Source organism: Pelmatolapia mariae, linkage group LG23 (genome assembly GCF_036321145.2).
Source record: "Pelmatolapia mariae isolate MD_Pm_ZW linkage group LG23, Pm_UMD_F_2, whole genome shotgun sequence".
Classification (NCBI taxonomy): Eukaryota; Metazoa; Chordata; class Actinopteri; order Cichliformes; family Cichlidae; genus Pelmatolapia; species Pelmatolapia mariae.
This window is the reverse complement of record NC_086246.1, coordinates 26,595,001-26,616,671: the sequence shown is the minus strand read 5'-3', so window position 1 is coordinate 26,616,671 and position 21,671 is coordinate 26,595,001. Positions and strand designations below refer to the sequence as shown.

Here is a 21,671-nt window from a genome sequence, read left to right as displayed (position 1 = left end):
GTCACACAACCGTCGACAGAGAAAGTAACAAACACTTTCAGAGGCTTTTAAAGGAGAAACACTGACTGTCCTCCAGCAGGAAATCACATAAATATCAATAATGCTCCGTTCAGGAATACAAATTCCCAGCCGCCCTCGTGTTTCCTGGGTTTTTTTGTAAATGAAAACATTTCTTTTAAAGGGGGCTGAGTGAGAGTGGTTAGAATTTTGAGAAAAAAAACTTTAAGGTTAAAGATAAATGCGCCAAATAAATGGCAAAAAAATGTGTCTATTTCACAAGAAAATCACATGAACTGGTAAATTTACCAGAAAAAAGTGGCAAATTTAAGAGGAAAAAGTAGCAAATTTACCACATAATGTGAATAATGTATGAGAAAAACTCTGTATCTGCGCCTCTGTTTTTCAACTCTAAAAGTTTGAGTTTTTACTCCTCTCACTCAGACCCTTTTTTGATTTATCTACTTCCTTTAATTTATTTAGTTGGGGTTTTTTTTACCTTCAGTGACCCTAATTTGCTGTCATGAACAGAGAATGATTGTTTCCATGGTAACAATGTGGGGTGAATTCATCCAAAAAAAAAAAAAAAAAATCTTAAGCAAATGAAGGAAAAGAAAAGCCTAGGTTTTTGTCTTTATAAAGTATAGAATCAGCGTTAGTTTACAGTAGCATTTGCCACAAAGTCAAGCCCAATGTTTCTACAGGCTAATCTTCTTTTTAAGGCACTTGTAGCCTACTTTTGCTTCTGCAAGGCGCTTTGCAACCCACCTCCACCCCAGCTCTACCTTTATCTGGTGTTCCTGACTTCAACCCTGATCATTTTTATTTATTTTTTTAAAACACAGAGGCAAACGAAGTCCAGTTCTTTTACACAGGCAAAGATTGATTTTGGAAGCGATAAAATGAGGATAGGTGAAGGAACTCGATGGCACGTGTTTTGGTTACACAAATAAAGGAAAGGAAAGACAGTTGAGACAAGTGGACGGATGTTCAAATTGATGTTTAGACAGACAAGACAAGAACACAGACCAACAAACACTCGACATAACCATTAAGAGGACTGAGTAGCAGTTGGGTAGCTCTCTTCTCCATGTAAGTGTCCTTCTTAGGTTTAAAAAGCATCAAAAGTTACTGATAAACTGAGCCTTTATGAGAGGAATCTGCTGGTGAAGTGAGGTAACCAACTGAGTCTTAACTCATTCGAGCATCACCTTCGAGACAGCCTCCAGCTCGCCTTGTTTTGCAGAAGAAGCAGGTGATGAGTTTTCAAACCACACATGGGCAAAACTGATTTTAGAGATTCAATAAAGTAAAACACTGAATCTGAGAAGCTGTGGATGTATTTCTCTAGAGCTGCGTAACATCAGCCATGTCTCCACATTTTAAAGTGGAGGCATGAATATTTTCTCCAGCAGGAACCATTTGTCCTTCTGAATTGTGAGAAAGTCAGAAATGTGCTTGTCTATGGTTCCTGTTTGTAATATACATGTAGAGGGGGGTACTAACAAGCATCACTGAGGCACCTTGGCACAAAAGAAAACTTTGACATGCACTGATGTGTGGACGCAGAAGGAAATGATATCCTATCTTTGATATATCTCTTTTCTCTTACAGACGTGTGCCAACAAGGACTGAAAAATTAAACTGACCAAGTACCTCAAACATCTGCTTGAGGCTGACTTCAACAGTGAGTCAGTCACCATAGACTGCCATGCTAAAATGTCCATCATTACAGCAAAAATAAACATGTTTACAGCCTGGTTTCAGTCTCTTTAACCAACAACAGCATGCAGCTGAAACTGGCTGCTTTGACGTGCAGACTTCACCTCCACTAGTCTGAAATGGAGCTGCTGACAGTGTTTGTGCTGATGTTCTGACAGGACTCAACCAAATATTATGGAAGCTTGTTATCGCCCCTGAAAAAGCAATTTTCGTGAAATTTAAAAATATTTTTTTCTCACAAGCCTGAGCTCCACGCAGCCATTTCTTACTGCATGACAGACTCAAGACAGAGGTCATGGAGGCAGCAGTCTGAGCAGAGACGTCTGGACTTTCCTCACCCTGACCACGTCATCCACCTCATCCAGGAGGGGAAACTGAGTCACTCCAAAGCCATCCGAGAGACATAATCCCTCCAGCAAATCCTGTAAGTGCCTCAGGGCCTCCTCCTGATAGGACATACCTCTCAAATGACCAAGTTCTCGACAAGAAATTTAGACTTTTATTAAAATATATTTTTGATAGTATTTTGTAAAAAAAGAGTTTTTTTTCAGTGTGAAAATAAGCCTCCATAAAATATATTATCTTCTAGTTTAAAAAAGAAAAAGTAAGACACTGCTCCCTTATTTCCCACAGCAGACGGATCCACATATTTGAAGTGGGACAGAAGTAACTAACACACCATTTAAACACCTACTGTATTCCCATTGGTTAAAACTACATGGAGAACAGTTAAAGTCAGATTACCAAGTAGCACACTGATGAACTCCTGATCTTTTCATCCCTGCACAGAAGTTATTTATTTAGTAAAAGTTGTCTTTTTTTTGCCCAGGTGTGATTTGCAGCTGTGCATTTTTCCATTTGGGCACTGTGAGGGCATCCTACCTGCGCATGCAGTCGAGGGCCTGCGTGAAGACCTGCGGCGCCATGCCGTGCTCGTGCTGCAGGATCAGGCACTGCTCCAGCGTGACGGACATGGCGGTGCGGTCTTTGGCGCTCTTGCAGCTGGTGAAGCGAACCCCGTTCAACCGCCGGCAGATCTGAGATGGTGAGACAAGCAGGGAGGGGAGGCTGAGTCACTGCTGATGATTTCGTTTTTGACATCTTCAGAGAAAAGCAGCTGTAAAATTTATAATGCAGTAAAATCCTACTGGAGAATTAAAAGTTGCTAACAAAGCAGTCCGACATTCTGAGTAAAAGAGCGCAAATGTCACCTCCGCAGCCTGCCACAGGATGTCTACGTTCTTGTTTTTCCTGGCGTTGACATTCTGCCGGAGAAACCTGAGCAGTTCAGGAAGGCACGTCTGAGAGCGAGACCTCGGGAGGCCTGAAAGTAGATAAGAACAGAAAAAAGAAGGGTTAACCCTTTAAGACCTACCATAGAACCAAGTCCGCCAGAGCTTATATTATATTTTTACATGCTGTAGTGCCATTTTTGGGAGCATTTCAAGTTGATATACATCAATACAACCATTATAGCCCAAATTTTAATAATATGTATGCATTAAGTGCATAGTAACTACATAAATTGCAAAAAAGTGCAATAAACTACAAAAAATTTGAAAATCGTTTTTGTTTTTTTAACATATATTTCTAGTTAGAGAAATTTAAGAGGCTTATCCCTCAAAACTGTAAATACATAAAAGTTGCACAAACTAGTTTCCCACCACAGGAAATTTATTTTAAGTGTCTTCATAGTTTTATTTTTGAAATACACCAATTTACATATACTGCAGGAAAAACGAAAATAAATATTATAATGCAAATTTGCAAAAAAGCAGCATATGCATAAAAATAAAGTATTTCCAGCAGTGCAATATGAGTCCTAAGCATCCCAGAAACGACACAGAAAGTCATAAAGTCAAACATAACTTTTAAAAACACCAGTACAGGCTCATGAGGCCCTGGTGGTAAAAAACTACATTTCCGCAAAATGACGTCACTTCCGGTTTCGGGCAGGTCATGGCGGACATGTGAGAGTTCACGCTGATGGACGTAGGAAGTGTTACGAACAGCTGATTGGATCGGCAAAGCGTGTTTCTGGAATATTATGTTTTTGTTGCTGCAAGCGCTTTTTATGCAGTTTTTGCAAAGCTATATGTGGAAGGAAACTGTGACCTAGGACAAGCTGATGGCATAAGATGTAAGTACAACTCCTCCGGTTTCATATGCAAAAAAAAATATCGCGCTAGCTTACGTGGTTGCAGTGCTACAGGGATTTAAAAATAGTTATGCAAAACGGAGCGTGTCCGCGCCGACCGGCTTTAAAGGGTTAAAGCAGGAGTCGCGACACTAATGGTTTGTGGTGCAAGTCAGAAAGAAGGAAAAACGTGAAAACTGTGTACTCACAGTCCTCCGGCAGGACTTCTTTGAACTGCTCGTAGTACGAGTTCAGTCTGGAGAGACTCTCAGAGTTTATGTTCTCCTGCAGGGACGTGTCTCCAAACCTGAAAAACACACAAAACAATATTTTTTCCAATCTCAAACACCTGTGGTGGTAAATCCCGGACGTGCTCACTCACTTCTCGGCCAACGTCTGCTGCTCGTTGATGCCCACGTTGAAGTGCACCGGCTGCACCCGCAGCAGCATGCCGCTCTGGATCTCTCGGGGCAGGGCTTCGAACATGGGCCCCGGCAGCGGGATGCGGACATTGAAGCCATCCCGGTTTCCTGTGATGATCGGCAGCATCTCGGGGGTGGAGGTGCCGGTTGCTTGGGTGACCTTAAAGGAGCAAAGGTACATGTATACGCAGCTTTAATACCTAGATGGAAATTGTGAACCAAGTGCCCGTGAAAATCAAAATAAATACTCAATTAAAATTAACAGAGCCCGTCCAGCGAGGCTGCGAGTTTTTGAGCATGTCCTCAACTCTGCAGAGACCAAACCTCAGCTTCAGTATTAAACTGACTCAACTTTGATCGCAAGCTTAATCAGAGAGGGATTTGTACTTCTGTATTAAAGATACGTCATAACACCGAATTCTTCAGACTCCATAACCATACATTCACCTCCTCGTTTCCTCTTCCTTCTTGACTGACCAGTGACCATGAGTACCATTCACAGAGAGCTGAGTTAGACTCTGAGTTCCCTGGAAAGATTGTATCGATTGTCTAGCCCTTAAGCGCTTCAGCTTGGGTTAACCGAGGATGACCTGGAAAAGCTCACTGGGGGAACAGGATGTCTCAAATATAGAATGCTTAGCCCGACGCCACCACAACTGATGACGGACGGAGCTGCGACTTCCATCCACCTTCGCCTGCATACAAACTTAAATCGTTGAAGAAAAAATATTGATCACTTTTCCTACATTGTATTATCTCTCAGCAGGGATGCCACAGAGAGAGAATACAAAAAAATGACAATGAGGGCAAATACTGGATCAAAACTAATGAGGGCTGTAAAATCCACAGGAAGGGACAAAAAAAATCCAAAGCTTTCAAGATGAAAAACTGTTTTTGTGCAGTTTTAATGGACAGAGTCCATGTTTGCAGTTTATAGCTGCACTGTGCTTGTTTACGTTTAACACAAAACTTTTCATGTCTTTTTTAATGCAAAGCCAGGAAAACTACAATAAAAAGGTCAGTAAACACATCCTCATTCAGTTGAGTTCTGCAGTACATTTACTCCAAGTCGTGTCCTCAGAGTGGGTCTAATCTATGTGACCGTTTCCACGTTTCATGCCAGCTCCACCCAAACCTCTGGCCTCCTAATATTATCCTCGTAGAGTGGCTCCACAGCCTGGAAAGACAGTTAGCATGCTGCTTTTCCTTTCTACCTTAAAGGTGACGTTGCGTAGATCCATTATGCCGATGCTCATGTCCTCCAGCATGGCGAGCTCCTCTCCTGCAGACACACACACTGGAAATCAGAGGCTCAGCCAGCTGTGTGCGATTAGAAAAAGCTTTGAGTGTGTTTGTACCGTAGGTGCTGAGCAGGGACTCAAACTGAGCGAGAAGGCCGATGGTGTAGAGCTGTCGCAGGAATCCGTTGTCACGGAGACAGTTCCTCAGCTTGATAATGAAGCCGCAGATGAGAGCGGTGAGCTGTAACACACACACACACAAACATGAACTCGAACAGCAGGTCAGACAAGAAAGAGTCAGTTTGTTGTTTTCCAAGCTCAGTTTTATAAACTTTTAAAGCAGCGGTCTGACACCATCATCAGCCACAGCTACTGCTGCAACTGCAAGCTGCTTTGCAACCCCGGTCCACCCCAGCCTCCCACCAGGCAACCTGTGACTTACAATCAAAAGTGGGAAGTTTTCCTCCTTTCCACCTTGCAACTGCTGCTCTAGTGTGACTGAGCTGTAACAGTGTTCCTTTCATGTTTAATATGAAACTGAGCTGCATTTGATGTCCCATCTGAAATCTGACGTCTGTGAGGTCGACAAATATGAGTACAGCGTTATTCAACCATAAACCTGACCAAAAAAGCAATGAGGAAGCAAAATGACTCTATAGCTGTCTGTTTAACACAGTGACCATCACTACACACAAAGACATCCTGCAGTCTGAGCTCGGCATTAATCGCCTGTGTCTGTTGTCACTGATGCCTGCTGCTGCTGTGAATCTGTGCAGTTTAAATAAAGTAAAATTGAAAGTACTTTCACTGCAGATTCCCTGAAATATTAAACGACACATGATTTAAGCTGTAATTACCACAAAAATCTTACATTTAATTTACAATTCAGATCACACTTTTACTTTTAACACAGTGACAACAGACACAGGCGATTAATGCCAGGTTTTTAAACCTGCATCATATTCTCGAATGCAAATCAACATATGGTTTCACATCAAGACACCACCGATTGGCTGCTTATCACATTATGTAAGTGGACTCATGCGGTTGGTTTCTGTGCATCCTTGTGCAGCTCAGCGTGTTGCGGCGCACGCTTTTGAGGACTGCACTGACAAGTTTTATGTAACTGATTTTCAGTTCACACTGACAGAAGCTCACTTCAAACTGATCTGACTGAAGACGATCAGAAATGTTATACACCCACCAAACCCTGAAAGGCTGAGGATCACTATTGAGTTTGCACAATAGTGAAAATATCTTAAATATGCTCTTTAATGCACGGTTGAAACAGAGTCTGAAATTCTGCCTGCAGAGTCCCAAACTCAGGAAGATATTTTCATTTGCTGAGTAAATATAGCCCCCAGTATGTTAGACTGACCAGTGATTCTATGTCGCCTGTGATGGCGCCAATGATAGCTGGGATACGCTCCAGCCCCTCTGAGAACTGGATGAGCCATTAATGGCCCAGCACACTATAGTAAAAACAAAACGACAGCCATCTCTGCAACTAGGAAAGGAAAATAATAAATCCGACTGCCTGCTGGGAGGCAACCTGTGTCCAAATAGTTGCAGTCCAACTCAGACCGACTGCAATCACTCTGAGGCAGACTGATAAAGATCTGCAAATAACTGTTGTCTAATTTATAAACACAAACAGTTTGTCAACATATTGCAATCAGTCTGCACATATGAGCACAGCAATTCTGGGACACGTGTTTTTACAATAGAGGACTGAACTTAAGTGGTTGCAAACTGGTTGTATTGTGGTTATGTGAAAATTGCTGAGTGCCTATGGAGGAATACCGTAGCATAGGAAAAACCGTAGCATAGGAAAAACGATGGATGTGCCAGTGATGGAAGGCCATTCTCAACACATGTGGGTCATTTCTGAGAACTATAATCAAAGAGTTAACGATGTCAGAAAATAGGATCTCACTGTCTTTAAACATTGCTTTGGAGCAATGAAACTCAAACACTTGAATGGCGCAAAAAGAAATTTTGGAATATTTAGCTTTATGCTTTGAAAATGCTTGACTGATTACTTGTAAGTATTTCAGCTCTGATTATGGCTGACTATTATGAAATGCTATTCTTACTTCTTTACTTAATGCTTGGATTAGAGTTTAACTTGAAGTGTCTGAGTCCTGTAGCTGCTCATTTAAGAGCTGCAGGGATCCACCGCTGGGTAAATATAACTGATTTGAGTCAGACAAGAGGGTTTGCCAAAAAACTACAATCGCAAAGAGCCTCTAAAAATACCGAAGGAAGGATCCACTGTGAGGACTACATCTGGCATCATATCCTCTTTATAACTGCAGTCTCAGGTGAGTGGGAGTGTGAAATCCTTACTTGCTGTGCTCCCGTTGCCTTTACTCTTTACTCAGACATTTAATAGTCATATGAATACCGAAAAGCCACTAAGAAATAGAGCTCTGAACTCCTTGCTTTTACGATATTTACACTTTTCTTGGCCTTTTCCTTCACTCCGAGTCACTCCAGGATAAACACATCAGCTCAGACATACATTAACGGAAATATGTGTAGGTGAGTGTGTCTGAGTCACTTGGATGATGTTTGCGTGCTGACCGTTTGGCAGAAGACAATGTCGCGGCGGTACTGCAGTGACACGTCCATGGCTATCGTCGGGGCGGTGTCCTGCATGAGCAGGAAGACCATAGACTTCTTGGCTTTGTCGCTCATCATGGCAACGCAGTCCGTGAGCGTGGTGAGGAGAGGGTACAGCGCCTCGCTCCACTCGCCTGCAACAAGTGCAAATAAACCATGAGAAACCAAACACAAATATGCCTTCAAACCAATAGGTTCCACACCAAGTAGCAAAGATTGTGTTTTTCAGAGTGCACTTCTTATTAAATTTGACAGAAACAGAAAAAAAGACAAGAGGGACAACGGGGAAAGGAGAAGCACACACACACTGAAATCGTTTAGGGTGAAGCTCCAGGACTAGCCACAAATCCTGCTGGAAAGAACCTAAAAACACTAGCAGAGATCTGACAGAGCTGTTTGACTCAAAAGCCTGCTGTCAGGCTTGTTCTTTAATAAATAGGAAACGACCTGAGATAGTGTTACAGACCCCAGTCTTTATGTAAAGAAAAAGCTGCAATTTTAGAGCAGTCCCAGCAGATTTTAAAACAGTGACACTGATTTGTGGGTTTTTTTGGTCACAAATTTGAACCTTTTTGTTTTATCCATGTCCCTGAACACAACTTGTGACTTGGGCGCTTTCATATGTACCGATTCATTTAGGTTTGTCCACTGAGGGCAGATTTAGGTATTAAAAATGAGTCAGTCATTACACTTCTGACATTAGTTAAAAAGTTGCGCTTACACTAACGGGTTTGTTGGAATTTACTCAGTCCAGACATTGAACTATCTCTGCCTGGACTTCTTATCAAAATCATTCTGAGTCCTGGAAAAGTGAGTAGAGTGAGAGAAGCACATGTGGGGAGGCAGCTCTTACCTGGATACGCCTCCTCAGCACTGGGGCTTCCATCTGGAAGAGGGGTTGGAGGTGCGACATGCATGATTAGCAGCACTGTACGCCATAGAGGGCAGCAGAGACAACACAGAAGAAACACTGCAGACCAGAGTCCAAACATCCTTATTCTCTAATGGCTCACAAGGAGGAACTCTTTTCTGTCTTATTTTATGAAAATCTAGTGTGTTTTGGGGGGAATTTGGACAGATGTTCGACCCTGGTCTGCTACAACATCTAGAAAATCTCAGATACAACAGCTACATTGCTACAGTAATGCTGCAACACTGTGCACATAAAGACACGCAGACCACACATAAAACACTGAACACTTTTTAAAGACGAGTCATTTAAGAGTATTTTCTCAAAGAATAAAGTTGGCTGATGAGGTGAAGGAAAAATCTGCTCATGAATCCTCCAACTTCTTAAAAGTAAGCAGTGACCTGAGCTGAAAATAGATGTGGAGGGATGACTCAAGAAGAAGAAGAAGAAGAAGAAGAAGAGAAAAAACAGGAAAAAAAACAAAACCTACAGGTTTCCTGTTCGGGGCTGGGAGGCCGTGCAGAGGAGAGGGCAAGCTGAGAGGAAGAGGATGGTGGTGGAGATGATGATGATGGTGGAGGCAGTTCTAATAGTGATGATGATGATGATGGTGGTAAGGATGGAGATTCCTCTGACGTACTTTCTGGGTTGATCCAGAAAGCTAAACACTTCCCACCATCGCCTTTTCACACCCACATAAAAAAAATCAAGGGGTCAGCAAACAAGTTTAGAACTTTAGTATAAAACAACGAGAATATTTCAATTTTTTTTATTTAAATAAATAAAGAGAACGTGTGGGTGAAACTGACTTTTAATCCCAAGTGGTGATAACTTCACACCATATCTGTCTATGTTGGAAACAAACAACAGCAAAACTCTATTTCTCAGTATTTGCTGTCTCTTTGTGGTATTTTTCTCTGAACTCTGCAGAGCTGCTGACATCTTATCGGTGACTTGCGAGAGGTTTAACCTGCACTGGGTTTAAAGCCAGACTCCAGGAATACTGTCTCACTCTGTGGGACAGGGAGAGCCGAGGGATATAAAAAACACTGTAGTCCCACAACTGGGACATCTGCTCACTCATAACTGCAGATCTCATGGCTCCTATAAATGAGGTAAACACTGGGCTGATGAGCTTCTGGCCTCTTCTTTAGAGTCTTTTTTAAAATATAATGATGTTTTTGCTGTAAATTGTGGTCCTGTGCACTTTCTGATCCCTCACCTCTGCCGTCTGGTTTCACAACATGAAGGACCTCATAACCCAGAGATCCAAGCTGGTTTCAAAGTAATCCCATATTATTCTAGACTTTTTATACCAACTCCCACTCTTATGGCTCCCTAACTCACTAAAATGCAATCTTTTGACTTTGCTGTGCTTTTTTTAGTTCTCCAGTTTGCAGATTCCTATTAATGGTACCAAAAGCATGTCAGTAAAGACATTTACAAGCTTTTGAATCATATTGACACTGTTTTCCTCCAACAGTTTACCACTCCTGAGCCAGATTAACATGTTAGCAACACATGCATCTGCCCCCCCACTCCGGAAACAGTATAACACTGTAAGCATAAATTAAAGAGTGCTGATGAGAGGGCACAGAAGTAAACTACAGCTAAAAGACTGTAAGAGTCTCTTACCTTTCTTACTGCTGCCACCCTGCTGGTCACTCTGGGTACTGTCCTGACTGCCGACGCTGGGTCTCCTCTCTTTCTGAAGCAGCTTGTCGACGCGCTGGATGATGCACTCCAGAGACTTATCCACATTTGACCACACCTTCTCCTGAGAGGACATGTTTACAACATTCAGCTGTTTCAGCTTCAATTTTAGAGAGTAACAAACCAATCAAAAGAGCGTCTTTAAGTAATGTGCTAAAAAGGGAAAGGTGACACTAAAATATTTATGTGCAAAAAAGGAGTAAAAAACATGTATGTCTCACACCACTCCTAATTTCTTTGTATATATGCTATAAATGTTTGCTTGTATGTAGTTTCAATTAGAAACACAGTTACAACTCTGAGCCTGAAAGTCAATATTTGGTGTGACCACCTTTATTCTTATTCTTTATTCTATTCTGCACAGTCTGAACTCTCTTAGGCAGCTTTCTTGTCATTTCTTTAAGTAGTCTTCAGGAATAGTTCTCCAGGCTTCTTGAAGGACATTCAAAGCTCTTGTTTAGATGTTTCTGCCTTTTGTTCTGTTCTCTGTCAACATGATCTCACACTGCTTCAATAATGTTGAGGTCTGGGCTCTGGGGAGGCCAATCCATGACTGATAGTGCTCCACTGGTATTCTTTTACTGCATTCCTTGTGTATTTGGGATCATTGTCATGCTGAAAAATGAAGCTGTTGTCAATCAGATGATTTCCAGGTGATATTTCTACGGTGGCCCTGAGAGGCCAAACGGACTGCAACTTAAGAAAACACCAGCAATAAGAAAAACGCTGCAAAGGCACACAAAACACAACGGAATAGGAAAAAACAGATTTCCAAAGCACATTGCTGTGGAAATGTTCAGGTACAAGGACTGGACTGAAAAAGAGTAAAAAAAAAAAAAAAAAAAGCAGCCAAGGTCCAAAGAAACACTTTGAAAGACCTTAAGAAAGCCCGGAAAAGTATTGCTCAAGAGTACTTTACAAACAAAAGAAAGTCTGTCCTCTTGGAAACAAAATATAACTAAATGAGGGGAAGTTCAGGACACAGTACTGTATTTATTGAAGAAATAAATTACAGCAGGGAATTATACTCAAGTCAGAGGAAGGAGAGGAGGAATTCAATCAGCGAAGATTCATGGATTTCATTACATGACCCTCGTCTCAGTACACAGAGGCAAAATGCACTCATGACAGTAATGTCACTTCAAGTTTATTAAATTTAAATAAACATATTTTGCGCATCATTTACAACTAAGCAGTGTCAGAGAAGCCACCATTTCTATGAAGACTGTGTGATGACTGCATAATTTCTTTCCTTTGTTATTTATATTTTGCACTTATCACATTTTTTGAGTATAATAGCAGAAAAAAAACAAAGTTTTTGTTTTTATATATCACTACTGTAGATAAATATCATATAACAAGAACAAGAACTTCAAATGACAAAGTGACAAGAACTTAAATAATAAGATGGAAACTGGCACTGTTAAAGGATAATCATTTAAATATTCTGATGCGTAGTTATGCATATATTTTCAATAACATGAGCTCAAAAGTTCACTTATAAGCATCCTGAAGCTTTAACCACTACTCACGTGTTTTTTCAGATACTGCGTTTTACTTATATAAGCTAACAGATGGCTAAAAATAAAAAAAAGATTGAAAAATGAACCCAGAGCTTCTCCTTTTTGAGTTTCACCTGTTTTTTCTACTTTCAGTTGGAAATCTGTTAAATTACAAACTGCGTGTCCTCTTCTGAAGATTGGTTGTCATCCAGCTTGGTACAGAGTGTAGTTAAGATCTTAAGCTGTATGCACAACGCGTGCCAAGAAACTAAGCTCATTTGTTCTCATGCGAAAATAAATAAATAAATAAATAAATAAATCTGGAATCAAAAAACAGCCAAAAACTGCTGATCAACTCACCCACTCCTCTTCGTGCCAGTCCACATGCAGTGAAGACCGGCTGTTGCGACCGCTGTACTTTGCTGTCAGTGTGTCCTGGTCGTTGCGGAGCACTACTTGTTCGGACTCAGCGGAAGGAGACGCTTTGGAGGCGATGTACTCGGGCCGCGCTGCGTTCAGGGCCTGAATAGCTGAAGCTAGCAGCTTGCAGTCGCACACTGTCACCAGCTGACGGGTCTGAAAGGAAGAAGGTATGAATGAAATAAGAAGCGTCCCCACGTAATGTCACGTCACTTCCAAAAACTTTTAGTACCTTATCAGCCAGACTGGCGAGCGTCCACTCCAGTCCGCTGGCCGATCGGTCTTTGGCAGCTCGAGACAGCCTCTCTGCGTAGTAGCTGACCTGAGTCTTCAGCGTGTTGATGTGGGCGATGATCTCTTTGGCTCGGACAATGTCCTGGGGTATGTAGATGATGGACTGAGAGCTGGAGAGGGCGCTACTGCAGGGAACAAAGACACACAGACACGTCTGTATCCGAGCTGGGACTGAGGATACTCTACACTCACCAGCCACTTTATTAGGTGCTTTATTAGGTACATCTGTTCAACTGCTCATGGCAGCAATTTAGTGCATTTAGACATGGTCAAAACAACCTGCTGTAGTTCAAACTGAGCATCAGAATGGAGAAGAAAGGTGACTTAATTGACTTTAAATGGTTCTTTGGTCTGAGTATTTCACAAACTGCTGATCTACTAGGACTTTCCCAGACAACCACAACCACAGAAGACCATAAAGATCCAACTTTTGTCAGCTAAGAACAGGAAACTAAGGCTATAACTTGTGAGTGGCAGTTCACTGGGTAAAAATGCCTTCAGAGGAGAATAGCCAGCCTGCTTCAAGCTGACAAGGGGGCAATGATAAGCCACCACTCATTACAACCAAGGTATGCAGAAGAGCAGCTCTGAATACAGCAGAAGAGCACACCAGGTCCCACTCCTGTCAGCTAAGAACAAGAAAACTGAGGCTACAATTCACACAGCCTCATCAAATCTGGACAACAGAGGACTGGAAAAATGTCACCCGATCTGATGAGCTTCAATTTGTGCTGTGACATTTGGTTGGTAGGGTGAGAATTTGACATAAACAATATGACAGCATGGATCCATCCTGCTTCAGGTTGGATGACATCATCTCAAACTGGTTTCTTGAACATGAGGATGAGTTGACTGTACTGAAATGGGCTCCACAGTCACCAGATCCCAGTGCAACAGAGCACCATTGGGATTTGGTAGAACAGGAGATTCACATCATGGATGTGCAGCTGACAAATCTGCAGCAACTGTGTGATGCCATCATGCCAATATGGACCTAAAACTCTGAAGAATGTTTCCAGCACCTTGCTGAACTGTGCGATAAAGAATTAAGGCAGCTCTGAAGGTCCAACACGGTACTGACAAGGTGCACCTAATAAAGTGGCCTGTAGGTGTACATTTTTGTAATGTTTCTGTCTTATGTCTGAAATATGCTTCAGCAGGAAATATACGCTGTAACTGGAAACAGAATACTATAACAGGAAACGGTTTAGGTTTAAGAGGGGTTTCGGTTACGTCTTAAGTTAGAATGTAAACTTCCTGCAGAAGTCTAAATCAAGCTTCAGAGGGTCTGTTTCAAAAACGTAGCGAGAGATGTTACCCACTACTCTTAACTTTAGTGTTTCACAGATGTACAAACATACAGTGTCTGCATGCACATGCCTGCTCTTAATGGACCGGAGAGACAACATGGAGCAGACTTCAATAAACGCCAGAGACGGGGAACGATACCACTCGCTTCACAAATTCAGACCATCTCATGTAGAAGAATTTTAAGAACGTCTCTTTAATATTGTCAGGGTTTGACTTTTTAAGCACAGAAACATGTTTTTAATAGACTTTAAAATGATGACTGAATTTATAAAATGAGCAGTATTCAAACAACTTTGTGACAAACCTTGTGCTCGCTTTAAGACAACACACATTTTAGTTCTATATTAGTTAACACAACACTGTTAAGACTGATGCGTCACGTGCCGTTATTTCTTTGCATTAACATAATAAGCTATGCAAAACCCCATTCTTCCAGCTTAAAACTGAAAATACATTGTTGTACAAATCTTAAGGATCTATGAAAGTGTGATTTTTTTATTTTGTATTTTTTTAGAAGTGTCAAATGAAAACAAGCAAAGCAGTGCAACGACTCACCATTCCTCCTCATATACGCTGATCAGAAAAGTAACAAAAACAAAATTAAGAGGAAGCCATAAAAAGGGAACTGCAGAATTAATGCAGAAATTGAAGAAACAAAGATGACAAAAAAACAACTGTTTAAATACAAATCACAAGATGAATAAAGCAAAATATAAAAACCCAAAACAGGAGCAGAGGTCATCGCAACTTGGAAGAAAACACATGCTTCCCCCCCACCTCTTTCATTTTCCTATGTGACGCCCCACTTTGTGCTCAACTTACTGTTTCTTTGCTTCCTCGAACTTCTGGATGAGCTTCCTCAGACCGCCGTTCTTAAAACCCTGGCAGTGAGCGGCCGGGGCGCCGACTGTTACCACATCATATGTCTGTTCTGGAAAGACAAACAAGGATGTTTTAAAGGCACAACAAGAAGTGCGTGCAATCACAGCAAGATTTGTTTTTTAATAATTTGTATTCGTGTCTAACCAAAACCCAGCTCATCCTGCACCCTCATCCTCTGAACGTGAAGGTTAGTGGGCATGAACTCCAGCTTCTTGTCTGCTTTCAGGTTACTGGCTTTGAATAATGGACCTGACAAAGAGACGAAGAAGCTTAGTCGTTATCTTTTTAACTTTTTCTTTTAGGTGTACTCGGGCCTGCACGTACACTGACCTCTGTATTCACTGAGGTCAGACAGTGTCTCTTGGTAAGCGAGTATTATGTTCTGGTACTGAGAGACGATCTGCCGCCGCAGGTTCTCCCAGCAGGGGGACAACTCTCCCAACTCCTCCAACTCACAAACCCTGCAGACGGAATAGTTAGAAAGAGGAAAAAATGAATCATCAAGTACTGCGCTCGCTTCAATATGCATTTCAAATGACTTGCAATAAGAGCTGTGGCAATTATCCATAATCAGAAATAATTTCCATAATTTAAGGAATTTCTCTGATTTCAGCTTCTCAGACGGGATAATTTGCTGCTTGTTTTGGTTTAATGTAACATCCTTTCATTTATCCTCCCTCTCCTATATATCCAGGTTCAAGGTCATGGGTTTGGTCAGTCTAAGCAGAGAAACTCAGACCTCCCTTTTCCTGGCCGCCTCTTCCAGCTCATCTGGGGGAAAACTGAATTATTTCCAAGCCAACCGAGAGATGTAATCTCTCCACCGAGCCCTGCTCTGCCGTGGGGCCTCCTCCCTGCAGGACATGCCGGAAACGCCTCACCCAGGAGGTACCCATAAGGCATCCAAATCACATGCCAGAATCACCTCAGCTGCCTCCTTTTGATGTGAAGGAGCAGTGGCTCTAATCCAAATGTCTCCCCAATGACTGAACTCTTCATCCTATTACAAAGGCAGAGGCTGTCCACCCTTCAGAGAAGGGTTATTTTGTCACTTCTATCTGCAATCTCATTCTTTCTGTCACTATCCAAAGCTTGCGATCATAGTTGAGGGTGGGGAAGTAGATTGACCGATAAACCAAACCCTTTGCTTTTATGCTTAGCTCTCTCTTCACCAAAGCAGAGCCCCAATCCGTCAGTCAACCTCCTGCTCCACTCTCCCTTTATTCATGAAGAAGACCTTAAGGTAACTAAACTCCTCCACTTGAGGCAACAAGTCATCCTTGACCTGGAGTGAGCACTCTGCCCTTTCTTTTCTGAAGACCATGGCCTCTGACTTGAAGGTGCTCATTATCATTCCTGCAACTTAGATGCAAACCATCCCGGTGCAAGCTGAAGACCTCTACCCAATGAAGCCAACAGAACAGAATCATCTAGAAAAAGCAGAGATGATATTCTGAGGCCACCAAAATTGAGATCCTCCAACTATCTGGCTATGACTAGAAATTTTGTCCATAGAAACTAAGGACACAAAGTTTAATGAAGCAATAAAGTAAATTTCTTTGGGTTTTAAGCTGCTGTAGAGAAAACAAAACATCTGAAGAGGTCAAATTGGGTATTATGAAGTTTAAGCTATAAAAAATTGAAAATTAAGATTCTTGTTCTTTATGTATTAAATATTTAACCCCTCAAAGGTTTAAAACAATTATTGAGCTCACAAGCTTGTCTACGGTTATGAAGATGAATCACGAGACCGCCGAGTTGGGACCATCTATGAAGTGGAACACTGGATAAACCATAATGGTACAAAAGCATGCATTTTAGGTCTCTGCTAATTTTTGTTTTGTTATATTCATTTGGCCTCCATCACAAAGGCCTAGAAACCAGTTACAAACCTATGAAAAACTGTATTCCCCAACCAGTTGGCAAGTGGTTGCTGGCTGTGTGCGACAAAAACCTCTTTATGACTGCACTGATGACAAGCAGATTTCTGTACTCAGCAGCAGTGTTTGCAGACAAGACACCCACTTGTCTGCAAACACTGTCCAACTACTGACCAGTAGGCCATATCGAAGTCAGTTTACACATCATTGGTCTCCTGATGGTTATTACAGGAACTTAGTTTTGCCTTTTTTTTTTTTTTTATTAGTCATGTCAATTGAGTTTCTTTATAAGCACATTTTAAAAACAAGAGCTGACCAAAGTGGCGTACAGCTAAGAGGAAGAAAACAGAGCAGGAAAATACAGAAAAACTGAAGACGAACAAGTAAGAAAACAAAAGAAAAGAGTCAAAGCTCAGGCTTTAAAGATGTCGAGTGTTGATGAGGTAGGTAGTGTACAAAGTTGAGGGAAAATATATTTAACAGCTTCATTGTTATATTTTGTGATCAAAATGCAATGGTGGGGAAATCTGATTTCTGGTGATGGTTGAAGGAAATACCAGTTGTGATGATGTCCACGTCTCATAGAATTTAAGCAGGCTGCTGCTAAAATTCTCCACCTGCATAAATATTGCAGTTGAAACATCTGATGTTGTATTTTACACAGTCTTGATCTGTTTTGAATCCATTTTGAGAAACTATGCATTCTTTAAAAGCACAAAGCAAGAAGCGAAAAACGTTTTACACACCAGCAGCACACAAGAGGTTCAGTTTATTCAGTATAAGAAATGAAGAATAAGTAAGAACAAGTAACATGTTCTTTATTGGTAAACTTTAGAAATGCATGTGTGGCTGTACCTGGCTGCATCCTCCTCCAGCAGCAGTTTGACAAACTGTCTGGGAATGTTTAGAGACAAGACGCTCTCGGCCATCTGCTCCAGCACTCGTAGGTGGTTCCCATCAGTGGTGGGGAAGCGGTACATCCTCGACATCGTGCCGCCAAACACTGAAGCAACACAAAATTCAGTTAGCTTGGATTAGATGAAGACAGATCTGACCAAAGTTTTTCTCAGTAAACAACGTTATTGCTTTCCGTTATTTTTGGACTGCCACTCAATCCCCGAGGTAAACAGACACCTCCCACTCACCGGGGACAATCAATACAACTCAACTGCATGTTGATGGAAAATGTGAGTTAGAGAAATGAAGGACGAGGAGAGAAAAAATAAAAAACCAACAGGTGCATGGTTGAAATTCAGAAGACATACTCCTCTCAGAATATATGACTATAAGAGTTAATGAAGCTCTGTAAAAGTGTCAAATGTTCAAGTTCATATGTTGTAACTTGTTTTGAGCAGTCATGTATGCCACATGGTGATATGGGTCTTCAAAGTTTGCCTTTTTGAAGTTTTTTTCCTGTGAATTATCAGAAAGCAGATCAAACATTCAGGGTACCAATGCTCGTTTCCGTTCCTCTACATCCTACACACTGAAATGGGGCTATTGAAACTAGGTTCCCTTTCAGTCGATTCACTCGGTACAACACATAAGTATGGGATATCACGCCCTCGCGTGTCCTGGCTGAAGAAACCTTTATTCACGCCTTTAAGGCAGATGACGTGTGATGACACACGCACGGCCCCGCCTGCACATATAGCCGCTGTCATCACCGTCATCCCTCAGTTCTTACGCTCTTCACCTCGCTGAGAACACCTCTGCTGAGTTGGGCTAACTAGCTGCTGCTAGTTAGCTCCGTTGTCTGCCGACTTGAAGTTAGCTTAACTGCCCCTGTTGGTGTTAGCCTCCACCGCGCAGTTGGTGTGTAGGCTGCCCGCGGCGCGCTAATTTCAAGTTTTCCCGTGCAGCGTTTTGCTTCGCGTTTTGGAATGGACTCCAAACCGAAGCGAGCAAAGCAGAAATCTTCTGTTCGCCCCTGTCCTCAGGGATGCGGTTTCTCTTTGCACGACAGCGACCAGCACGATGCCTGCCCTGTCTGCCTGGGGATCATCCACGCTAGGAGAGCGTTGACGGAGCCCGAAGCCTGTGCGTTTTGTCGCCAGCTCCGGCGCTCGACCCTGGAAAGACGGGTGACGTTTGTGGAAAAAGTGCTGGGACGCTCGGCTGTCGCACGGCATGACCCTCTCCTTTCCGAGTCTGGAGCCCCGGCTTTGTCCGAGTCCGAAGACGAGGATTTTCCGGTCGATGTCCCCGCGATTAGCTGGGCTGACCACATGAAATACGTTGACGGGTTAGCCGATGAGGAGCCGGAACCATGCAGGAGCGCGGACGGGCTTCAGCCTGGGTTGAAGCCCGCCAGCGCTCCCCAGGAAGACGATGACGTGCTGGTCATCGGCCTGGACATCCATGGTTTGTCGGAGGATGAGCAGGAGAGCTCATTGTCGGGCCAATGTGCTGCCGCTGCTGCGCCGGTCGGCCACGATGACACCTCTCTTTTCTCCCTGTTTCGCCGTGCTGCTGAGAAGCTGCAGGTGGACTGGCCCTCTCCTCCGCCAGCTCAGAAGCCGTCGTGGTTCGCGGGTTTTTTCCTCCCACCGGAGCCCACAACGGCCAAAAACTGCCTTCCCATGTTCCCAGACTTTGTCTGCAAGCTAACAGCATCATGGGACAAACCTCTGTCTACCCGCGTCACTGTGCCTGGCTATGGACAGTACATGGAATTGGACGGCACCGAGGGGGCTGGCTTAGCTAACCCACCCCCTATGGAGCCGTCTCTGGCTGCTTATCTGGCCCCGTCCCATAACCATGGTGTCGGTGGCCCCGCAACTCTGCCGTCCAAGCACTGCAGATTCTCTGCCTCGCAGCTGGAGAAGATTTATCGGGCTCAGGCCGGCACTGCTCACGCCATGAGCTCCGTCACCATGCTCCAGACGTACCAGGCAATGTGCCTGGCGGAGCTCGGGTCGCTGGTTCCTGATGACAGCCCGCTGGCACCTCTTCTTAACGAGGTCAGAGTCGCCACAGATTACATCCTCCGTGCGTCTCGCTGTGCAGCGCTCTCCCTGGGCAGAGGGATGGCTTCGACAGTAGCGGCGCAGAGGCACCTGTGGCTGACCCTCTCTGACGTCCCGGATAGGGACAGAGCTGTATATCTGGACGCACCAGTGTCTGCGGCTGGGTTATTTGGACATTTACTTGAAGCCATTCAGGCTAGATTCGATCTGAGGAAGAAGCAGACGGAAGCTCTGCGTGACATCATCCCCAGACATCAGCCGAAACCCAAGCCCACAGCTAGCTCTCACAGGCCCGCCGTTCCTCTGCCGACTGGCAAGAGACCGGCGCCCACTGCTGAAGTGGGTGTGCCGCCAGCGAGAGCACATCCTCCAGCCCGAGCTCCACGCCAGTCGGCCTGGAGCAAAGGCCCACCCTCGGGCCCCCGGCGGGCCCAGGAGGAAGAAGCCTCAGCCCTCCTAGCTGTGGTTTCGAGTGGAGAAGGGGTCCAGCAGCAGGGAGACGCTGTTTTTACCCCTCTGTTGCCGCACAAGAGGTGTCGCTTAAGTTCTGTTCAGGTTGTCAGCCCCAGAAGGCGCTGCATTTCCTAACACTGTCTCCCAAGCACAAAACCCCTGCAAACAAAATGCCTCAGGTAACTCCCTATTCAGGTGTGTTAAATGTTCAGGTGACCACATCGAGCGTTCCCGCTGTTTTTCATTGTTGTGCCCCAGAAAAGGTGCCTCCAACAAAATGTATGAATGTACATGTTCCCATGTTACAATCAATAAAGAGTGTTGTTTATTCTCAAACAATCACAAATGCTCAGCCTGCAGGCAGAATGAGCCAGGTCAGGCAGGTGATGCAGTCCCCTGCAGACACACTTGGGGGCGACAACGCCCCGCCAACGGTGCTGCAAGTCAGCCAGCTGGCTGCTCACTTTCTTCAGTGGCGCGCTTGCGCCCCCTCTCCGTGGGTGCTGCGAACCGTTGCCATGGGTTACCGGTTGCAGTTCCGGGTCAAGCCGCCTCGTTTCCAAAGAGTCGTAAGCACGACTGTCAACACCGAGGCGGCCATGATACTCAGAGAGGAAATAAAGGCGCTATTGCAGAAAAGAGCAATACGAGTGGTCCCCGCTTCGGAGGCAGACAAAGGTTGGTACAGCCGTTATTTTGTTGTTCCGAAAAAAGGGGGAGGGCTTCGTCCCATCCTCGACCTGCGGGTCTTGAACACGTATCTACGAACGTACAGGTTCAAGATGCTAACACTCAGACAGCTCTTGAATGCAGTCGGCCCTGGAGATTGGTTTGCGACAATCGATCTAACAGATGCTTATTTTCATGTGGCTATACACCCGAAACACAGGCAGTTTCTGAGGTTTGCATTCGAGGGCGTAGCCTACGAATACCTAGTGCTGCCGTTCGGGCTGTCGCTCGCTCCTCGCACCTTTACGAAATGTGCTGAGGCAGCGCTAGCGCCCCTCAGAGAGAGAGGCATCCGCATCTTAGCCTACCTAGACGACTGGGCTCTCGTAGCTTGCTCCAGAGAGCAAGCGGAGGCACAGCTGTCACTGGTGCTGTCACACATTCAGACACTGGGGTTCTCTGTGAACTTTCAAAAGAGCTCGCTAATCCCGAGTCAGCAGATTTCTTTCCTCGGTTTGGAAATA

At 43.8% G+C, this 21,671-nt stretch overlaps 1 protein-coding gene across 12 annotated transcripts in view; it reads right to left on the bottom strand.

Annotated features, from left to right (window-relative positions):
• The window catches only part of inpp4ab (inositol polyphosphate-4-phosphatase type I Ab), an 87,266-nt gene that overhangs the window by 12,550 nt on the left and 53,045 nt on the right, over positions 1-21,671 (bottom strand). For 2 of the 12 annotated variants that reach the window (XM_063465701.1, XM_063465696.1), the window contains exons 9-25: positions 17,912-18,059; positions 15,507-15,637; positions 15,321-15,425; positions 15,117-15,225; positions 14,850-14,867; positions 12,922-13,108; positions 12,630-12,845; positions 10,690-10,831; positions 9,545-9,736; positions 8,998-9,030; positions 8,106-8,278; positions 5,637-5,760; positions 5,493-5,560; positions 4,239-4,438; positions 4,066-4,163; positions 2,931-3,043; positions 2,602-2,756 (exon numbers count right to left, since the gene is read on the bottom strand). In XM_063465701.1, the coding sequence (XP_063321771.1) occupies positions 2,602-2,756; positions 2,931-3,043; positions 4,066-4,163; positions 4,239-4,438; positions 5,493-5,560; positions 5,637-5,760; positions 8,106-8,278; positions 8,998-9,030; positions 9,545-9,736; positions 10,690-10,831; positions 12,630-12,845; positions 12,922-13,108; positions 14,850-14,867; positions 15,117-15,225; positions 15,321-15,425; positions 15,507-15,637; positions 17,912-18,059 (2,212 nt within the window). The remainder of the gene's footprint in view (positions 1-2,601; positions 2,757-2,930; positions 3,044-4,065; positions 4,164-4,238; positions 4,439-5,492; positions 5,561-5,636; positions 5,761-8,105; positions 8,279-8,997; positions 9,031-9,544; positions 9,737-10,689; positions 10,832-12,629; positions 12,846-12,921; positions 13,109-14,849; positions 14,868-15,116; positions 15,226-15,320; positions 15,426-15,506; positions 15,638-17,911; positions 18,060-21,671) is intronic. The other 10 variants (XM_063465704.1, XM_063465702.1, XM_063465705.1 and 7 more) reach the window with 7 other exon arrangements.